Raw genomic sequence first — 21131 nt, forward strand, 5'->3', positions numbered from 1 at the left:
TAAACATTCATGACAAAATTCAAATAAATTAAAATTCAAATAAATTTTAATTAAAATAATGTGTAGAAATTATAAAATAGTTGTAACTACAAATTTTTGTTAAATAAATTCAAAATCGATTCTAACCAAAAGAGAAAAATTACGATAAGACAAGACGAGTTATTAATCAAAATGATGAAACTCCATCTATTATCAATTCAATCGAGAATATTCTTGATCAAATTATAAAAAAGTAATGAATAATTATTTAAATGTTTTTTAAGTAACAGTAATAAATCAAAACAAAAACCATGGCTCAAACATATGCTCAGCTGCTCCTTTTCACAGTATCTTTCAAAGTATTTACTACACAATGGTCATATTAACACCGATGTATATAAAAGAATAAAAGTGTAAATGATTTCACTCGTTCTAACAAGTTAAAATGAGTAGATGTTGGGGTTTGCTGGTTCAGATCCCATATTCCAATTGTTAATGGATTGATGAATATTGAATATCTTGGTGAAGGACCTATATGATGATTCTGGTGGCAACTCATCAAGCTTCTCTTTCCAATATTCATGAAAACAATCTTACCTCTGCCAGACAAAACTCCTGTATGCTACACCAAATGGTTCTCGAGGTGCTACATATGGCTGGCTTCACACCACAGCAGGGCTAGAACGAGCTATCCTCTGAGCTTCTTCCAAGTCCTTCAGAAACCTGTAATTTAAGATAAAATGATTATTGGATCGGACAAACATTTAAATAAACTACTTCGATAGAATGAAACCACCTTAAGCAATCAATAACCAAAAGTTAATGAGTACTTCTATTAGGCGTTTTATTCTGTAAGGTGCGACTAAAATTTTATGTTCGCCGTCAACTTATAACAACCTTCTGTTCTCCATGCTTGAGTTGGGATTGGATCTGCCTGAACGGAACTCTAAACATTTGACTTCCTTTTAAAAATTACCAATCATGGTGCCTATGCATGCAAACCAACAGTGGATGAATGATGCCAAACCAAATCCCCAGGACCCCAAGGAGAACATAGCTCCACAAAGTTAAAATTAGCTAGCAAGCCAACCTAGAACTACTTTCTGAGTTGTGCAACTGACACAAGAATGATGCAAACGGTAGAACTTAGCATTTAAAGCTAATGCAAGCATGCAAGGATGATGGAGGGCGAGCTGAGTAAGAACAAACTTCTGTTATGCCTATTTGATCCAAGTGCAATTGAAGAAAAATCACAAGAATCATTCGAAATCATAGGAAATCATACCTCTTAGAATTCAGAACCACAGAACCACCAAGTATAAAACGAATTCCAGAATTGCTGGCATTTTGTAGAGCAACAGATCGTGATTCTTCATATGTTGTGCCTCCAACAATGAATATGACAACTTCCTGTGGCCTGCTCAAGGCAAAAGTGTGCTCATAAAAACAATATTACCCAAAACCTTGTGCCATTTTTAATTATCTTATGAGTATCATAACTTTCACTTAAATAAGATCATATTAAATATCGTTTCTAAGACAAACTTCATGCCTAATCCTACAATACGATCCATCCGTGCTTGTAAATCCATTACTGCAGGATGAAATCAGAAAAATGAAGGGGGTTGGGGTGAGAGGAGAACTTGAGTCATATGGGAGAGAAAATTGAAAGTAAAGTTGTATGTATACACGTCTGGCTTGGACATTAATGTAAACTTGTAGCTTCCTATTACTTCTGTTTTTAGAATGCATAGACCTCTGTAATTTTAGATTTTAAGTCTTTTTCTTTCCTGTTTTATCAACTTACCATTTCCCATGTACACCACAATGTATCATGGCGCGTTCTTTTTCTGGTAAAATTTATTACTTATTACAGAACTGGAGTAGAGGAATCTTTAAACAACTGAGAAAGAGCAATGACAATGGTAACAGATGTCATTACAGAAACTAAAATCTAAGTTTTGGGGGTAAAGCAGATATTGTATGCACTGCCTTTAAAACAAATTAAAGGAACACAGCCACCTTGGTTCCCACATACCCACAAGTCCCCTGAGAATGCGGCTATCAACAAGCAATGGTCTTACGTAAAGTGCCCCGAGTCCAGCTCCAGGCACCATGAGTAGCATAGTGACAGGGCGAAGTATCTATGCTGAAATGCACACGAGTCAAACTTGCCAAGACATGGAAATGTCTAGTTTTGCAATGGTCCAGAGGGTCAGACCTACCATAAAATATTGGATACAACATGATACATGTAACATTACAGCATTGTTTGCTTCAAATGAGCCATCTAGGGCCCTACATAACTTCTTTCAACACTGTTAATCGTACATTTAGAAGATTCCGAACACTTGTGAAGTCGGTGTTTCCTCATAAATCATTCTCATTCTTAAATAGTAAAGTTAGTTAAATAACCACCATCATCTTGGCACTACGCTTCTTGACTTTGTATATTTTATAATTGTGCATATATTCATTTATTACTTCAGCAGCTCAACATTAGATATTAGTTGCATTTCAGCATCTAGTTCCCCCAAGATTAGAAGCAAAGTTAAAACTCGGCAACTTTTACCACCAAAGGTCTCCTCTAAGAACATTGCCCTGATATAGTGAATAAAAAAGAGACCACATCCCCTTCCTCAATTGGAATAGCTAAGCTAAACCCACTGGAAAGAAACAGTTATTTAAGCAACAAACCTGCCCTGCTGAAAGTGATTGCCAACAAATGGGTAGTCCACATCTTTCAACCGTCCCTTGCTAATACTTTCCATGGTTTGGAACAAAAGAGGTTGGTGCTGGGTGTACACATTCTCGATCCCCTACGGCATGCAGGGAAAAATGATGTATAAGCATCTAACCACATCCACTAGCAGAAAGTACAGTTTCCTGACAAACCTTCAGTCCGCGAGCCATGTTACGAGCAATATTCAGAAGATCCCGATTTCCATAAAGATCCCCAGTTCGTTTATCAACTCCAGCTTGCTTCAAGAGGAACTGGACAAGCTGTTACAACATAATGACCAAGTTATGAAAAGCCATGAATCATTTTGTCACCAGCAAGGAACAGAAGTTCTCAACCAATTTGCTGCTCTAATGCAGAGTCAAGTTATGCCAAAAAGATACTTGTTTTGGTTATTTTACCCCTGGTTTGTACTTGGGAGATTGAGAAGCCAGTTTGTTGAAGAGCTGCATCAATTGGACAGGGCTTTCCTTCTCATAGCGCAAAGCATAAAGCATCACTAATCGCAGCCGGTCAATGTCAGATATACGCTCATTATTTAAAAGATTTGTCACTGCCTGCAAAAATGTTTGACAGGAAAGGTCAGCTAAACAGTTGAAACTTATCCATATGTTTCTGACCCTACCTTCAAGTCAGTATCAGTAATCGAACAGTTTGTTTGAGAAAGTAACTTGAAGGAACATAACATGATACCTAAACCAACAACATTTCTTAAGACCTTATAATTCAGTAATGTAGAAAAGCATTCTTATGATAATGTTGTATTAATTCCGTGGCATTGCTTTTATATACCTCCTATCAGCTATGAAAGCTCATACAAGTAAGCTTATGCAAATCTAGTGCTTGCAGTTTGTTCATGATCATATACTGGTAAAATAATAATTGTATTTTAATTATTTTAAAATACAATTATCCAAAAAAAAGGAAAAAAAGAAGCTTTGAAGATCACAAGCGGTCAATGGACGAGCTTAGAATGTTTTTGTTTAACACTTTAATTCATTGGTCGACTGTAATAGACTTCAATGCCATAAATATTTATGACTTCCTTGTTTCCCTAGCCCACCAAGTATAGGCATTGCTCTTGTGTACGCCACATGGACTTGACCATGCCCATTTTCTATTATCTATAAAATGATTATTTACTGATCCAAAAAATTATCTAAAAAACATGTAGATCTTAGTAGGTTCATGGATGGACATGAAGTCAACGTAAACAAACTTTAGAGAAAACCTCAAAAGCTGTCACTTGACCACCATTGCAAGCCAAATCCTGTTCTGTTTGCGAAACTAACATAAGTTTCCGCTCTTCAACTATCTTGCTCATTTCTGTGACCAAAGTCACATGCTTTGAAACATTTCCTTGCATTTTTCTGTACTCAGGGTAGTTGTCAACAAATTTGGCCATGTCTTCTGCAGAAATTCAATAAAAAAAAAAAAAAACACGTTATACCTCAAGTCACTGCATCTCACATTAATTTAGTAATTTAATATGCTGTGACTCTGAAATAATTAAGCCTCATTCGAACCTATTGTCTGAATGTTCTGGTTACTCTTTGCAATCTGCTGAAATTCATCCACCAATTGCTTGATATTCATTCCAATATCCCCAAAATTCTCATACATGTTAGCTTTGAAAAAGGCATCTTGTTCTGATGACAACACGACCTCCTATAAGCATGAGTTGAACAAAGACCATTTTCTTAGTAATGCAAAACATAGAATTAAATATGGGAACTACAAAAGGAAAATACAACTCAACCTGTTGATCCTGCGGCAATTTGCCAATGTTTCTCAAATCCACCTTGTTGTCTTGAATACCTATCAACTCATGAACCATTGCCTATAGAACATGATCGAATAAATGAGTTGCACACACATCAAAACCATCCAAGTTATATAAAAATAAATGAGGCGTTTATTGTTAAAATGGCAAGATTATAGTCAGAACCACTTATACCTGGTATGTCCACTGATTCAGCAACGGGGTTACAGGATCATCCCTCCTATCAACTACCAGCAACAATGGAGAAATTTCTGTTCGCCTGAAATCAAATAGCCCACTTTCCTGCTGGTACATCAGTTTCTGTTACACCCCAAAATGTATACAAATTAGGTTTCTAAATGGAAAACAGAATGCACAACATTCATATACAGCTCACACTATAACTTCTTGGGGTTTACTTTACTTACTGCTGTTTCTTGCGCTATCCTCTTTGCAATATCAGAGGTCCTTTGATATCGAATAATAGGTCTTCTTTTTAATGCCAAGAAAATAGCTGCAATACCATCAACAACTCGATCACAGAAGTGCTGCAAATTTGAAGGATCTACAACAGCTGGGAGCATATAGATGTGATTTGATGGCACATTCAAAGTGAAATGGTAAGTATCAATTGCTACAAAGTCCGCATAGAATTCCTGCAAGATCAAGAGAAGGATCATATTTTAGGTGGAATCGAATATGAGGTAACACGACAACCATGTCAAGCGAAAAAAAATTCTCAAGCATCAGAGAATGATTTATACAGCTAAAGTCCACAAATAAGTGAATAACCACGCAGTGACTATGCTCAAAACAATCCAATATTTGCAAGCCAATGATGATGACATCCTGATGAGTTGATAAGCTTACCCTATTTTTTTCAAATTTTTCTTCCTGTTATTTTGAAGATAACTATGATAGAATTCCTAATTATTGTTCAACATGTTTTTTTCTGAGTACCTAAACTGAAAAAATTGAAATGAAAAAAACGCAATACAGTATTAGCCAGTAGAAGAATTACCTGAACCTGCTGGACAACTTCCTGTTCATCTGAATCAGCTAAAATATGGATCTGTGTATCCTTCAACAGGTTGGAGAAAACTGTACTAAGATTGGAATTATAAAAAAAGAAGAAGAAGAAGAAGAAGAAGAAGAAAGGAATAAAAAAAAAAAAAAAAGAGGAGCTCCAAATCAATAGCTAACTATCTAAAAGTTCGAAATTTCAAATGCAGATTTCTGTAACTTCCATCAAAGTTTTAAGAAACTTACATAGGTGGTACTCTCCAAATCTAGGACTAGCTAGCTGGCGCCGCAAATGCTGGATATTCTCTGATGTGGGCCGGAGGAAGAAAACTGCCTTCAGATGGGACATTGATTCGTTTGACTTGGAAATGGAATCTACCAACTCTACTAAGAACACTTCTTTCTGAAGAAGCTCAGATTGGGAGTATGCAACACTAACTATACTAACCTGCAAATCATCATCAAGACCCAGATGTATACTTCTTGCTTAACCAACTATAACTGATCTCGATCCAATAAAGTAAAGCGAAATTAACTTTTTTAATGAAGGACTTGAATTAAAAAATTGACTAGATTCCACCTCAAAATCAAATGTAAACAGTATTGATTGAAGGAGGAGCTTCAGAAACACAACAAAGGGGGCATAGACTGGTTTTTCCCCATCATGAACATTGAACAAACCAAATAGAAATTCATGCTAAAAGTTCAACATGGAGTAAGGTTTTATTAATAGAAATAAACTCGAAGACATTGCTATACATAATTTTGCTGAAGTTAGTGAGAGCGAGGCTTTGGTGCCATTTGTTCTTGTAATTGCTCTCTTGGAGAGAAAAGATCCATAGACGTCCCAGCCCGAGCGCGCGCTGACCAATTCGTAATAAAATCAAGAATTTCATATTCATCTTCGTAGGATATTCGAACACATCCCAAGCCGTTGATTTTCTCCATGAAAATTGAATTTTTATGACTGGCATTCCATTACGAACACCGACTTGGTGAGCTGATGAATAAAACTCGACAGAATCACCAGCTACTCTAGCGAGAAAGTATCCTCTGAGCAACACGGTCGAGAATTTGTATCTCAAATTTCATATTGTATGAGTCCCGGTAATGAACAAACAAAATAAATAAATAAATAAAAATTAAAAAAAAAAAGATACCCTATGTTTCAAGTTAGCATTCTATCACTCAGTTAGTATAACTAAATTTCAATGAAGCACTCCATTTCCAAGCAAACATAAAACAGTAAACTCCGATACTTCAAAGCAGAAGGTGGATTTGATTACATAAAGAAATGAAAAAAAATGATATGCAAGGAATGATAGATACCGTGTGAGAATCGAGGATGAGGACCTTCATGCCCGAGATGTCCTGCAACATCCGGTTGATGTAATCACGCACGGCCGATACTAGCACCATGTTCTTCCACTAAGATCCAACGGCTATGATCTCCTTCTGATGATTATGATGACCTGACTCGACGGTGGTTGTAGAGCTGAATCGCCAGCGTAATTGGTTCAGGAGGAGCTTATCGAAGTCAGAGAGAGACAGAGTATGCGTGTCAGATCTGCAACGAGCGAACCGTGAGCGACGGGGTGGCAAAATACGCAGCGTTTCAGGGGCAATAAAACACACCGTTTTGCCTCTTCTTTTTCTTTCCAATCTGACACAATTTTTTAAAAAGCAATTAGTTTATTATCTGAAAAGAGGAGAATCAATATTAATTTCTTTTAATGTTTTCGAGAAATGTTATTTATTATCTCTACATCACACACATTAATATGTAATTTATCAATTTTATCATTATATTTAAATATAAATATTTACACAATTTATTAATGAAGGTTTTTTATTATCATAAGTTCTATTTTCACAACAATAAAAATTTGAAAAAAAAAATAATGAATGTAGTATGTCAAATTCTAAAAGAAAAATCTTTTAGCTACAAAGAGATTTACAAACGTAACCTACAAATTGACGTGATTTGGTGTCCTACGTTAGACTGTATCACATCAAACTATATTCATTTAAGAGTAGTGCTACATATATTTACAATTTTACTTATATTTTTACTTACAAGACTCATTTTGTTAATTTCTTTCTAAAGTTAAAATTTAAATTTCAAATTTCATGATTTTCAGCATATCAATAATTGACATCTAGAAAAGTGAATTTTTCTAAAATACATTTAGCACTTTCCTTCATTTAACGACGGGATACTTATTGAGAGGGGTATTTCCCACCCGACCTCAGCATAATTGGGCCTAAGCCCAATGTTAGGCGTCTAGATTTGGTCTCATTATCCCGAGATCCTAGATTCATCAAAAGGGCCCAAGCCCTTAAAAGTCACACTAGAGGAAGACGAGTATGGAACATGGGAAACCATCCATAGGGGATAAATGAGACCAACTGACTCTAACATCCCTTGTTACATCTAGCTTTAAAGACTTATGTTGGTAAAATAAACAAAAGATGCGGATGATCCTCCATTCTCTGACTGAGGGGACCAAAAGTGACTACACTGTTCACCCACTGTAGGAACTCGCCTTGGGAGCCACACCTCATTAAAAGCGTCATACCAAAAGTCACACATCATTGATGGCCTTGACCCAAATTGCCACGTTGCATTAAATGCTTAAGCTCAGAAAATACAAGCGAGACGACTTGACCTTGACTCCAGGAACAAAAATGTTCCCTAAAGACTTAATATAAAAGCTCCCCACCCAAGTACAAATGACTCTCTTTGAATTCTAAATATCGAAGCTATCACAATATGCATGAGGAGATTAACTTAGGCATCAGAGGCTCATAGAATGTTCCCTGGAGACTTAATTTAAAAGCTCCCCATCCAGGTACAAAGGACTCTTTTTGAACTCTAGATACCGAAGCTATCACAATACACATGACGAGACTAACTTAGACATCGGAAACTCACTGAATGACCTCGAGCCCACTTTTTTCTTTGTGTTTGCAAGTGATCCGAGTTGCTAGAACTTTGCCCAGGCCTACAAAACATGATAGCACTTATAATAGAATTAACTGATACTTAGAAATATTGATTTCCTGCTCATACATACAACAATCACTGATGATGTTGCACATAAACAGTAGTGGAAGGCCATGATGCCATGCTGAACAATTTGCAAGAGTTTTGTTTGCTAAGGTCTAAGCAAAAGGTAGCAATCGAGTGGGATTGAAGGCAAGCTGAGAAAGGAAATTACACTCATGGCAATTGCAAAATTAAGATAAAAGACAAGTGTTTGGGGACATGTTTTGAGGATTGCTGCTTTTGGGAGGGTATGTTACGGCACTAGGATGAAAATAATGAGTATGTTAGATACAATCATGGGTTGTATATATTGTGGCTCTAGCACCACCTGTAGTTACTACCACATCTCTCTCTTCTTTGTGACGCAGTCCCTTTCCTTTTGCTTTGTACCCAGTTTGATGACTTTCATGTACTTCACTCTATACCATTCTTTTCGAAGTATATTTATACCATTTTTCTCATCTAGCTGCATAAATTTTTGCACACTTTTTATGCATTTTGGGGTTGAATGTGATGTAAATTAGGAGGATGCTCCATAATTAGTGGAGATATTTTAATTGATAGTTATCTTTTCCTAATTTAATGCTTTCCTTGTTAGATTAGTATTTCCTAATTTTATTCTATCTGCAATTGTTATTTCCTAGTTAGATTAGTATTTTCTAGTTTTATTCTATCTACAATTGTTATTTCCTTGCTAGATTAGTATTCTATTTTGTTTGTTATTTAAGGATCAAAGATGTACAATTAAAAACACTTCTTGAATGATTAATGAAATTACATGTTTGATCTTGAGATGAAACTAGTCTGGTGAGACACCATAAACATGTTAATTTATTTTATTGGAGAGATTCCAACTTTAAAAAGAGAGATTTTTTGCTTTTCTCTTCTTGACATCAACGTGAGGTTGAACCAGGAGCCTGGCTTTGATACCAAAATTGGTCCCAATTGATATGCCTCCTCTACATTGATTAAACGTGTAGTTAGCATCTCCTTGCGTAGATCGCTACGTAATCCAGTGTTGTATTGAGCTAAAATTTGATGTTCAGTCTCCACAATCTTGCTTCAAACAGCCAGCTCGTGGAAGTGGTCCGTAAATTGATCAACACTCAATGACCATTGCTTGAGTTGTAATATCTCTTCGAACATCATTTGCTCATAATCAATGGGCAAATATTTTTTCTTCAGTCGCTCCTTATCGATGAGTGTCGGTTATGACGTAATTGTTCTTCCACACTTTCCCACCATGCTCGTGCATGCCCCTTCAATTTCATTCGAATATAACAAACCTTTCGATCCTCCAATATAGCAAACGAATCGAAATAATCCTTAATAGCCTTTAACCAGTCTTCAAAAGCATTGGGATCAAATTTCCCATAAAAATTCGGCACATCAACCTTCATTCTCTTAGTCAGTTCATCAAGAGGTTGATAATCTGCACCATGTCCACCACGACCTCAGCGAAAATTTTGTCTATGACGTTGGATTCGATGCTGAAGATCCTCAAACTCCTGGTCTTCTTTATCTTCCTAATCTTCATGAAAATCTCTATCACTTTCATCCAACACCTCCCCGCGAATTGGACCACGCCCTCTTCAATTGAAAGTTCTAAACTCATCTTGAGCTTGACGCTCATCCATGGCATCTAATCAGTGAGCGAGTTGCTCTAAAACTATGGCGATTTGAATGATTTGTTGCTGCAAATTGGGCTATTCCGTGTCTTGATTGTTCAGATTTTGGTTGTTTGCCATGGCGTACGAAGTACCGTGACAGGTTACAGGCATGGGGTGCTAAGTTCCTTAAGGAAGGAACCTTGCTTTGATGCCAAAATTGGTGCCAACTTCTTGGTTCGACCTCACGTCGATGCCAAGAAGAGAAAAGCACAACATCTCTTTCTTTAAAGTTAGAATCTCTCTAAGAAAATAAATTAACAGGTTTCTGGTGTCTCACCAGACTAGTCCCATCTCAGGATCAAAATGCAATTTTATTAATCATTCAATAAGTGCCTTTAATTGTACCTCCTTGATCCTTAAATAGCTAACAAAATAGAATACTAATCTAACTAGGAAAACAATAAATTAGGAAAAAATAACTATCAATTAAAATATCTCCACTAATTATAGAGCATCCTCCTAATTTGCATCAGAATGCCTTAGTTAACATGAGTTGTATTCATCTTAAAATTATATTTTTCTTTTTTGGGATTTATATAGTTGATGTAGATGTCTTTATATTTAGCTGCTACATCTACTGTAAAAGTTGGGTTGTCTTGATGATTCTATGTTGGATTCTCTCGAATATGTTTTGGATCCACTATATGCATTCAGGTTGAAACTCTTTTCTCTGCGTTTTTCTTTGCACTGTAGCATCATGGAAAATTCTCCTGCTTCATAATTTTAAATGATGTGCCCACACTAGTTGTCATTGACATTAAGAAAGATGTTGCCCTTACTAGTATTTTCTGTATCCGTATGCAAGGAATTACAAAAAAGGCTTCACATTATGACAACTTGTTAACTATTGTTAAGCTCATAAATAATTAAATTTACCTCGTCCCATTAATTTAAACGGTTGGGACAAGTGATGATTTCACATGATTTCTTTTTTATCAGCAGTGTACAAGTTGATATGATGCTGTATGGCTTGAATCACTGAACAGAAGTCTTAGGTTTTAATATGCATGCTGCTTTTACCACATTTTCATGTTTCATCATTTTCAATATGCTAATATAAGAATTTAGATGAAGTTGTGGTTTTGGAATGGTTGGTTAGACTTAATTTAGTTTTAGAAATACCAGTAGCCTCCAAACGGCTGTGTGGGATTGAGAAAAGGGACTCTTGGCAATATAACTTCTGAAATTGAATTGAGGCTTATCTCTAAATTAGGAGATTGACATATTTCTTCTACAGGTCAGGTTCCCCCAGTTTGCAAGATATTGAAGCGTTTTCAGCAAACTATAGAGCAAGCTTGGATGAGCCAGAGCTCTATAAATCTATACCTGAAAATATATATTTGGAGGTAGGTTTTCCTAGTTCTTTCTTATGCTGTTGATGGTGGAGACATACCTCTGCTGACCAAAAACCTAATAGAATAATATGTGGTGCAGGGCTACACAGTTATGGTTATCATGCGATCTGTAGATTTTAATTCCTATTAATGGTGCTTTTTCTAGTACTCTCGTTCAGTTTTCTTCATATTTCAGGGGTTTAAGTGAATACACACAGACATAGACATTCGTAATTTATCTTTTCGGGTTAATCGAATTTATTGTTGACGGTGAAGATTTTTTGTAGTTGAGCTTACTCAGATGGGGTTAAGATTTAGTTGAGTTGAGTCATATAGATAACATTATATCAATTTAATGTGATTATGATAGTCGAAACTAGAGTAAGTTAAAGTTCCTTCTTCCTCTTTAACACCAACTTCCAAGCGCTCTTATTCTAATCTTGGGGCAGTTCATGGTTTATGAATACAAGTTTGTCGTTAGGCCTTTTGTTACATATCTGGGTGTCTTGCATCTCTGTTTGATACTTTTGACTGTTGTGTCTGTGATAAAAATGAAGTTTCTTGCTTGTCATTATGTTTCAATATCCACTATATTATATCACCATTTGAATAGTATGTTTTCAAGTTTTTGTTGATTGTTATCTCTCTTTCTTCCATCATTCAATTGAATCTTCAACAAAACTAGAAATATACACTCTTGGCTACACATCTCTGCATTTATATATATATATATATATGATATGCTTCTGCACTGTCTGAGATATAAATTGATCATCAGCTCTCCACTATGGATATGGCTTAGCTTTGACCTACTCCATGTTGCCCCACAAACCTCATGAATCCACCCTTGATGTTGATGTTTACCTACTTCAATCTTCATATTTTGGAATATGACATAATTGATGCATGTGTCAATGGGAGAAAACAGAAAGGAAACGTCTGTGTATGTTGTGTGTATTCCAAACAAGCCCCATCACAAGAATTCCAGTGTAAATCAAGTTACATCAAATCTGTTAGCAGCTTAACTATCAATTTGGCTGAAGTATCTATAGATAGCAGGGGGCGTGACAACTGTTGAATCAACCCAAGTATGAAGGGCTGCACATGTGCACCGTTTCTTTCTTTGTCGTATTAGGCACCGTAATTCTGCAGCAAATGTGGACCAAGAGAGCTCTTGATCAAGCTGCACCGAAATACACCTCCCTCTTGGTCAAGAAACGTGGGAGCTTTGTCCCCCATAATTTCTCCTATAAAAGGAGATGAATTGTGAAGAGAAAATAATCCTCACTGCGGTGAGAGATCAAGGGCAGTGGAGTGAGGAAAGGAAGAGGGACGTGAGAGAGAGAAATAGAATTTTGTAGATTTTCTGAAAATCTTGTACAAATTCTATAAAATAGGTTCCAGTGGACGTAAGCAATTTGCTGAACCACTTTAAAATTATTTTGTGTGATTTTCGGACAGGTTAGAAGCTCAACAACAACTCCATAGCACAGTGCCACAGTGATAAGGCATACTGCGACTGCTAATAAGAGTAAAGAATTACAATGCCATGATTCTTTTGAACAACCTCACAAGGCAAATTGATGGACTGCACTTTGAAACTGATGATTGCCTCGTTTGACTTGACTGTGATTATGATATTTTAGACATAATGGTTTGTTTACTTTTCTTAGTGGAGCGATTATCCTTTCTTGTCGTATGCAACTTACATTTTATGATGAATTCTAGTTTTGTTTTACTGGAAAGATCATACTTTTACCATATATGAACATTAGTCATCATCTTCCTGATCTTTCTTTTTTTTTTTGTCATCCTTTCCCCCAACCATCAATGCGCATTTGACCGTGAATGTAAAGTTGGGAGGAGCCTCTAAATGGATAAGGGAGTGATTTCAGAAGCCATTACATGTTAACCAAACAAGAGGGAACTTTGAATTCTTACTCTGAGCTTCTATCATTGTCCAGTAAATATATTGCAGAAACTGGTGTAATTTTGCTGATGCCATGTATGTGGCGACTGTCCCACTTCTTATGCTCTTGCAACAGAAGAACTCATTATGCAAATGGTCCACTTGCTCTTACTTTATGTGTCTTTGTAGTCATTAGTTTATGATTGCTGTCATCATTATGCTTCTCACTGCTTATCCCACATCCCAACAATGAAAATTGCAAAAAGGCAGACCATTTACCAGAGTCATTGTACGTGTTGTTGGGCCACCTCTTGTTCTTTCTCTAAACGAGGCCTTCATCTAAAAAGAATTACACACTTACAGTAAACAACAAATACAGACCAATTCCCAAATAAGGGAATTACCCGTCAAAATGTTTCCAAACATCAAATGATTCTCACAGTGCTTAGAAGTTCGTCAGGAAAAGCCCCAAATGCATAAACATTGTGCAAGACTTTAGTAAAACAGTATACTCCATCAAGAAAATTGAGTTTTTTACATTTTTTTATTTATAAAAAAGTCTAAAAAGGCCCACACTAGACCTGTATATTTAGAATTTCTACATACCTCTTCAGAAATATCTGCCATGGTTGTGCTTTGTGGGCCCTTACATTGATTTATGACAAAAATAAACGCTCAAACATTAAAAATGAGAGGACTTTAGTAAAACAGTAGAACTCCATCAAGAAAATTGAGTTTTTTACATTTTGTTTTTATAAAAAAGTCTAAAAAACTTATATATTTATTATTTGGCTACTGAGATTTTTTAGATGAGAATTTTAAATTTTAAGATTAAATATTAAAATATTATATTTTAATATTATTATTATTTTAAAATTTGAAAAATTTAAGAAAAAAGTTAAATTATTTATTATATTTTATATAAAAATTTAGAAAAATTATAATAATGAAATAAAAATTTTGTATTTGAGATAAAAAATTTTGATGACTAAACAGTACCTAAAATTTCTACAAACTTCTTCAGAAATCTCTAGACTTGTATTTCTACAAACTTCTTCAGAAATCTCTGGCATGGTTGTGCTTTGTGGGCCCTTATATTGATTTATGACAAAAATAAACGCTTAAACATTAAAAATGAGAGGACGATAAAATTAAAAATTGCATTATTCATTTTTACATATGCAAGGGAATCAGTCATTTCCAATTTTTTTGGGTATAAGTAGGGCATAAATAAAATAAAATAATTAATTTGATCAACTCACGAGTCACGTGAATTGACAGAAAAAGTAAATTCAAACTTATGTCTAATATGATACTAATCCTATAGTTTCGATTCCATTGTAGAAAATTATAAGCTAAACACCAATCTTATCAAGATTCTTTGGATCAAATAGCATGAAACATGTTCTCCAAAACAGACAATCAGGTTGGAATCCTCCCACCCGTTTATGATTAAAAAATTACCAATCCTTAAAAAAAAAAAAAATAATAATTAAAAAAACACCAATCCTTAAAAAAAAATAAGAAGACATTATTTGATGCAGGTTTGAAGGGACCAGGCCATTAATTATTCGTAAAAAACATACCTAATAAGGTTAAAATCTTTTAATCATAAATAAATTATATAAAAGTAAATTTATAAATTATCGTGATTTTATATGGTATATTAAATCTTACAGATTTTATAAAATTATAACAGTTTATAAGTTATTTTATCTAATATTTATTGTGTCCGTAACTGTCTATGCTTGACCAACTTGCCGCTCTTTGTTCTAAAAAAGTTCCGGTGGGCTCCAGTCTATGTAAGCTTCAGAGGTGGAGAGCAACAGGTTCGGAGTGAGGACGGCCAGACGGGCTTACCCAGAAAAAGCAAAAAGGACGGCCGAATTGTCTTCTTTCTATGGTAAAAGAGAGAGGTTCGCTACAAACAGATTATTTTGCATTCTGCTCACTGGTTGGTTCGTTTCTTCTGCGTGACATATTATGATATAATAAACTATAATAATTCCTTATTTTATTAAATTGTTTAGTAATATACTGATTCTTTCGTACTATCCATGAAATATAAAAAATATTCACGAAGCGGCTAAACATCTGAGTTTTGACTTTTTTGACTGTCAAGTCTTTGGATATTATATACTTCCCAACTTATCTCCTACTGTCTCTCTCCCTCTCTCTCTCCGGTTCTCTTTAACAGCCAATCTGAAACGGAAATTACTGTCCCAGCTGTAGCCTGCAAGTCTGCAACTGGTAATGTCCGTCTCTTGCTCTTTGGAACTGTGTTATGTACAGTGCACATACAGCAACTTCAACAGATCGGATCTTGAACTTTGAATGAGGCACTTTTTGCTCATGTAGCCCTGGATTCACGTGACTTTTATAACAGATCTTTTTGTTTTGCGGATAAAGTAATACGGAATCTGAACGTGTAACAAAAGATACATTTTCTTTTTTAATATTATGGTTTATCTTTTGGTTCATACTCTTTTTCGCTGGAATATATCTTTTATAGGGAAATTCGGTAGGTAACGGGTAAAAGGGTGGGTCTTTCCGTGAGGATCTCGGGATTTCCTGAGATGGGTAAGTGTTGGTTTGGTGGGGTTTTGGTAGTGGTGGGGTTGGTGTGGTTGTTTGGGATTCGTGTAGAAGGCTACCCAGTTGAGGATCTGGTGGTAAGGCTGCCTGGACAGCCTAAGGTTGGGTTCAGGCAGTATGCTGGGTATGTTGATGTAGATGTCAAGGCTGGGAGGAGCCTGTTTTACTATTTTGTGGAGGCAGACAACGAGCCTGACAAGAAGCCTCTCACTCTCTGGCTCAATGGAGGTTGGCTCTTATACTCTCCTTTCATTTATACCTGCTGATCATGTGTGAACAATGGAACTCCTATCTCAATGGCATTTTCATGACGTGATGTTTTTTTAAAAGTAAATTCTATTACTTTTTGTATGTGTGGACTGTTCTTCTGACTTGTTCGATTGGTTCCTTCTACTTTGTTTCTTTTTATAAACTTGAAGATGTTTCTTCATTGTACTTCTGGATCTTGTGTCTACTCTCGGTGACTATGTGGATAGTTTTTTTTTCTCTTTTTAATTCTTTTGTAGTGTTCATTTTGTTCTTTCCTATGTAGTTGGATTTTGTTCACTGTGCACTCATGTTCGTTGTTATTGGCACTATTCTTTTTCCCCGGCTTTTAGTTTTTGAAATGCAATTTAGTTCCTACTTTCTCTAAGTGTGAAGTGTTGTACTTGGACTCTCACAACGGTCACTTCTTCTCCAACCTTTTGGCAATTGTAAAATATTAGAATTTCTGAGAATGAAAAAGGTATATTTAGACTTTAAGGCCTTTAGCAACTCTTGGTTGTGTTGCTTGGTTGTTCCTAGTAAACAGAGTTATTAAACATACATAATGTTCTTTTATGATCTAGAGGATGAACGTCGCCTTCTAAATTACTGTTTGCTGAGTTTTTGCCCCTTTTTAGCAGTGAGATAGGAAGAGTTTTAATCTTGTTGTCCCATGAGCTCCCACACTGAAATAAAATTACTAAGAAAAGTTATAAACACTAAATAAAATTTATCTGCTCGAGAGAGAGATAGTATAAGAGGGAAAAGGAGAAGGGGGGGAGGGGGGGGGGGGGGGGGGGGGGTGTCGTCTCTTAGGCACCAAATTAATGATAAGAGCCTCTTGTATTCAGGTCCTGGTTGTTCCTCTATCGGTGGAGGTGCCTTTACAGAGTTGGGCCCATTCTATCCCAAAGGTGATGGTCGAGGCCTTCGAAGAAATTCAATGTCATGGAATCGAGGTATGTCACATAGCATGTAATGTGGGATTTTGTTTTATTTGGTTGGGAGCATGTAGTGGGGACTTAATATTTTTTCTTTGCTTAATTTTTAAGTTCTGGTACTAATTCATTCCATAGATCTTATTCCTGATCTTTTCGTTTTGTAGCATCAAATCTCCTCTTTGTTGAGTCTCCTGCTGGAGTAGGATGGTCATACTCGAATACAAGTTCAGATTATACTTGTGGAGATGCCTCCACTGGTAAAGAGAATAGCTCAAACCATTTCTCCTTTTAAATTGATTTTTAGCGTTTGTTTGTTCTAGAGTGTTCACTCTAAGAACAACACACACAACAAAACTTCAGATTTGTTGGCTTCTAAAAAATTGGTTCCACTTGTATTTGTTCCAAGCTCAAGCTCTTATTTTTTTCAGCTAGGGATGTGCATACACACACACACACAACAAAACTATTGTGTGTTAAAAACTGGTTCCACTCGGATTGTTCCAAGCTAATGCTCTTATTCTTTGCAGCTAGGGATATGCATATATTTATGATGAAATGGTATGAGAAGTTTCCAGAATTCAAATCCAGAGGACTGTTTCTCACTGGAGAAAGCTATGCGGGTTAGACAAACAATAATAGAAGTTTCATTTGATATCTGGATTGTTTTCTTGCAACCCCTACAGTACAACATTTCTAGATTTATCTGTTGATTTGAACTGAGAAGAGAAAAGAACAGGATTTACTATTTCAGGAGTTTCTGATTGTCAATTTATGTGCCATGGCGCATATGGAAAATTTATTGCTTTAATTCTTAGAGCAATTTAACTTAATCTGTTTTTCTTCAACAGTTTAATTTACTGAACAATACATGAGCAGGGCTGGTTCAATTATAAAAGCTTATATTTTCCCTGTTTTGCCTCTTTCACCTCATGCTTTCCAAGTTTCTATAGGTTCCTTATATGTGTAAATGTCTCTATATAGGGCATTACATACCACAATTGGCAATTGCTCTGCTTGACCATAATGCATATTCAACTGGTCTCAAGTTCAACATCAAAGGGGTTGCTGTAAGAAAACATTAAACATTTTTATTGATACCCCACAATTCATTCATAACCTAAGTTCTTCACTTTATGTGTGTATATATATATATGTATTTTTTAAAGATTTTCCTTGGTATCTTGCTCATGTTGTGCATTTTATCTAATCTGTTCACCTATTCTTCTCTGTTTAGATTGGGAATCCCCTTTTAAGACTTGATCGAGATGTTGCAGCAACGTATGAATTCTTTTGGTCTCATGGAATGATTTCTGATGAAATTGGCCTTGCAATCATGAACGAGTGTGATTTCAATGATTATGCCTTTGCAAGTCCTCACAATGTGACTGAGTCATGTGAAAATGCCATCAATAGCGCAAACATTGTCGTTGGGGAATATATAAACAATTATGATGTGATCCTTGATATTTGTTATCCATCTCTAGTAGAGCAAGAGCTCAACTTGCGGAAACTGGTATAGCTTGTATTAATTAATTTTTTTCCGCTTATGTATTCTTATGCTGTTGTATTATTTAATGGTCAAATTTGCCTTTCCATCTCTTTTCTGCAGGCTACTAAGATTAGTGTTGGGGTTGATGTTTGTATAACCTATGAAAGACGATTCTATTTCAACCTTCCTGAAGTTCAGAAGGCTCTTCATGCAAATCGTACCAGATTACCTTATGGCTGGTCCATGTGCAGTTCGTAAGTATTTCGTGCAGTTTGCTTCCTACCAACTTTGGAAGTTAAAAATAAGAGACTTCTATATGCTGTAAGCTATACAAATGTATCCTGTGTGGAAGTGGAAGTATGTTGCAATTTAACTGCTTATTTATCTTTCAACATCTAATGGTCATTTTCAACTTCTGTCAAGAAGAGGCTATAACTCCTTAATTTTAATCAAATGTAAAAAGAACAAAGAACTTGCTCAGTTATACAAAGTTATGACTAAACTATGTGGAAACTATACATAAGTTCACGTGGACTTATTTTTCCTCTAACTTGATTTTCAACATTTTTGGTGGTCTTGTTTGTCATACAAGCTCCTTTTTAGGGTTGACAATAACAATATATTCTAAACAATTGCAATTTGCTAACATGGTCTAACTGATATTTTCACTTTTTTATTGTGCAGTGTTCTGGATTACAGTGATACTGATGGTAACATTAACATTCTTCCCTTGCTCAAAAGAATAATCCAAAATCACATTCCAGTCTGGGTTTTCAGGTAATTTGAAGAAAAGATATACGAGCAGACATGCTAATTTTAAGCTAGCATAGTTTGATCAATAATTTGATTGCTATATATAATACCGTTGTTGATTGAACCAATTCTAGTGGGGATCAAGATTCTGTTGTGCCGTTACTGGGATCCCGGACACTCATCCGAGAATTGGCTCATGATTTGAATTTCAAGATTACAGTCCCATATGGAGCTTGGTTTCACAAGGGCCAGGTACTTAATGCACTCCAATATTTTTTTAGAGTTCTTCCTATAGTGCTTCTATCTGGGTCGGTCATAATTCCCCGCTGCCTTTTGTTTGTATTTTGAATAGGTGGGAGGTTGGGCAACTGAGTATGGGAATTTATTAACTTTTGCCACAGTAAGGGGTGCTGCACATATGGTACCATATGCACAGCCCTCAAGGGCATTACATCTATTCAGTTCATTTGTGCGCGGCCGGAGATTACCAAACACAACTCGTCCTTCAATTGATGATTAATAAGGTTTCAACTATCATTTACATTGTTGTCAAAAGTTTCAAATTGTTTCATCATTCTGAGATCTCTTCATTCAAAGGCATAAGATAGGAGTTGGTTTTTCAGTGGTAATAATGAAGAGAAGAAACAAGTTCAAATTTATTTGCTGAAGGAACAGATTCCAAATGTAATTTCATATAGAATGTTTCTGCATTCTCTGTTTTGTTGGATGGACTTCTATACATTCCATTGTGGTTGCAACTTATTTCTGATGGAGATGAAAGAACTTAATAATGATGACTCAATTCAAACTGTTATCAGATGAAATAAGTCAGGTAATGCCATGGCACTCCATCAATTTCATAAAAATAGAAACAAGGGATGTTTTCCAGTCAGGCACGTTGAATAGATTGCAGTGCTGAATTCACTGGAGAAGCTTTGGGCATAGTTACACTTGAAACTAGTGCAATGATACATAGATAATAAGAAGTCTATCAGGCTGCTTGGAGTTGTACGCTCTGGTAATGACAGTATTTTCATTTGAAAGTTGAGGAAACTACAGTCCGGATTAGTGGGGAAAACGTGTCTTAACTTTCTGAAATTACTACAAATATTTTACAATATTTATATTTATAGGTGCCTAGAGGTATATATGTCTGAGACAGCATTGTACAAGGCCTCCCAATTTCGAGTTTTGGACGATAAAAATTATGGGATACCTTCCATTTTCTTAAAAAAGACAAAAAAAAAAAGAAAAAAAAAAAGAAAGAAAAAAAAGAAATGAGTTTTTGAACAACAACTAGGTTTCTACCCCAGTTTTTGTATTTTGGGTCAAGCGTTCCTTATTCGTTAGATATGCTTGGTAAACGGTAATGAGCTCTGGACTCTTCCCTGGAAGGAACACTCCACATCTTCAGATCCATTTGCAATTCTGATTGGTTCTTGCAGACTATAAAACAAGCTTTTAAGAATTTTGTTCTTAACTGTCTTTTATTCTTGCTTGGAAATAGGTCTCATCTCAAATTTTTATCTCAATCTCATTTCATTTTATTTCATTCCCAAACATAATTCAGATACAAAATTTTCAAAATAATCTTTACAACCTTTTCAAACTAATCATTAAAACTTTCATAAACTTTCAAAT

At 35.6% G+C, this 21131-nt stretch overlaps 2 protein-coding genes across 5 annotated transcripts; one reads left to right on the forward strand and one right to left on the reverse strand.

Moving 5' to 3' along the window:
- Window positions 1-291: 291 nt before the first annotated feature.
- Window positions 292-7103, reverse strand: LOC122297262 (vacuolar protein sorting-associated protein 45 homolog). Of its 3 annotated transcripts, none has more exons than XM_043107273.1 (13): window positions 6834-7100; window positions 5751-5952; window positions 5503-5582; window positions 4910-5137; window positions 4677-4802; window positions 4479-4559; window positions 4246-4387; window positions 3939-4129; window positions 3121-3276; window positions 2875-2982; window positions 2677-2798; window positions 1265-1396; window positions 292-702 (listed from the first exon to the last, which is right to left on the reverse strand). In XM_043107273.1, exons 1-13 carry the CDS (start codon window positions 6921-6923, stop codon window positions 642-644), a joined length of 1719 nt encoding a protein of 572 aa, XP_042963207.1. In that variant the 5' UTR covers window positions 6924-7100; the 3' UTR covers window positions 292-641. The 3 variants fall into 3 exon arrangements, with proteins under 3 accessions (XP_042963207.1, XP_042963208.1, XP_042963209.1); XM_043107274.1 differs by having other exon boundaries at window positions 3951-4129; window positions 6834-7098; XM_043107275.1 differs by lacking the exon at window positions 292-702 and adding an exon at window positions 2018-2128 and having other exon boundaries at window positions 1263-1396; window positions 6834-7103.
- An 8260-nt stretch (window positions 7104-15363) lies between these two features.
- Window positions 15364-20200, forward strand: LOC122297744 (serine carboxypeptidase-like 42). 2 transcript variants are annotated; one of them, XM_043107894.1, is made up of 11 exons: window positions 15364-15382; window positions 15664-16289; window positions 17159-17266; window positions 17413-17505; window positions 17776-17868; window positions 18230-18315; window positions 18483-18761; window positions 18858-18991; window positions 19422-19514; window positions 19625-19742; window positions 19843-20200. In XM_043107894.1, the coding sequence occupies exons 2-11, from the start codon at window positions 16043-16045 to the stop codon at window positions 20008-20010; spliced, it is 1419 nt and encodes a 472-aa protein (XP_042963828.1). In that variant the 5' UTR covers window positions 15364-15382; window positions 15664-16042; the 3' UTR covers window positions 20011-20200. The 2 variants fall into 2 exon arrangements, with proteins under 2 accessions (XP_042963828.1, XP_042963829.1); XM_043107895.1 differs by lacking the exon at window positions 15364-15382 and having other exon boundaries at window positions 15565-15716; window positions 15979-16289.
- Window positions 20201-21131: the final 931 nt, after the last annotated feature.

Source organism: Carya illinoinensis, chromosome 15, assembly GCF_018687715.1.
Source record: "Carya illinoinensis cultivar Pawnee chromosome 15, C.illinoinensisPawnee_v1, whole genome shotgun sequence".
Lineage (NCBI taxonomy): Eukaryota > Viridiplantae > Streptophyta > Magnoliopsida > Fagales > Juglandaceae > Carya > Carya illinoinensis.

Bases quoted from the DNA above. Each gene is read 5' to 3' on its own strand.
- LOC122297262 (XM_043107273.1), bottom strand. From the start codon at position 6,923: ATGGTGCTAGTATCGGCCGTGCGTGATTACATCAACCGGATGTTGCAG. The intron at 5,953-6,833 runs GTATCTATCATT...GATGATTTGCAG, and splicing joins TCATCCTCGATTCTCACACG to GTTAGTATAGTTAGTGTTGC. The intron at 2,983-3,120 runs GTAAAATAACCA...ATGTTGTAACAG, and splicing joins CTCCCAAGTACAAACCAGGG to CTTGTCCAGTTCCTCTTGAA.
- LOC122297744 (XM_043107894.1), top strand. From the start codon at position 16,043: ATGGGTAAGTGTTGGTTTGGTGGGGTTTTGGTAGTGGTGGGGTTGGTG. The intron at 18,762-18,857 runs GTATAGCTTGTA...TCTTTTCTGCAG, and splicing joins AGCTCAACTTGCGGAAACTG to GCTACTAAGATTAGTGTTGG. The intron at 19,515-19,624 runs GTAATTTGAAGA...AACCAATTCTAG, and splicing joins ATTCCAGTCTGGGTTTTCAG to TGGGGATCAAGATTCTGTTG.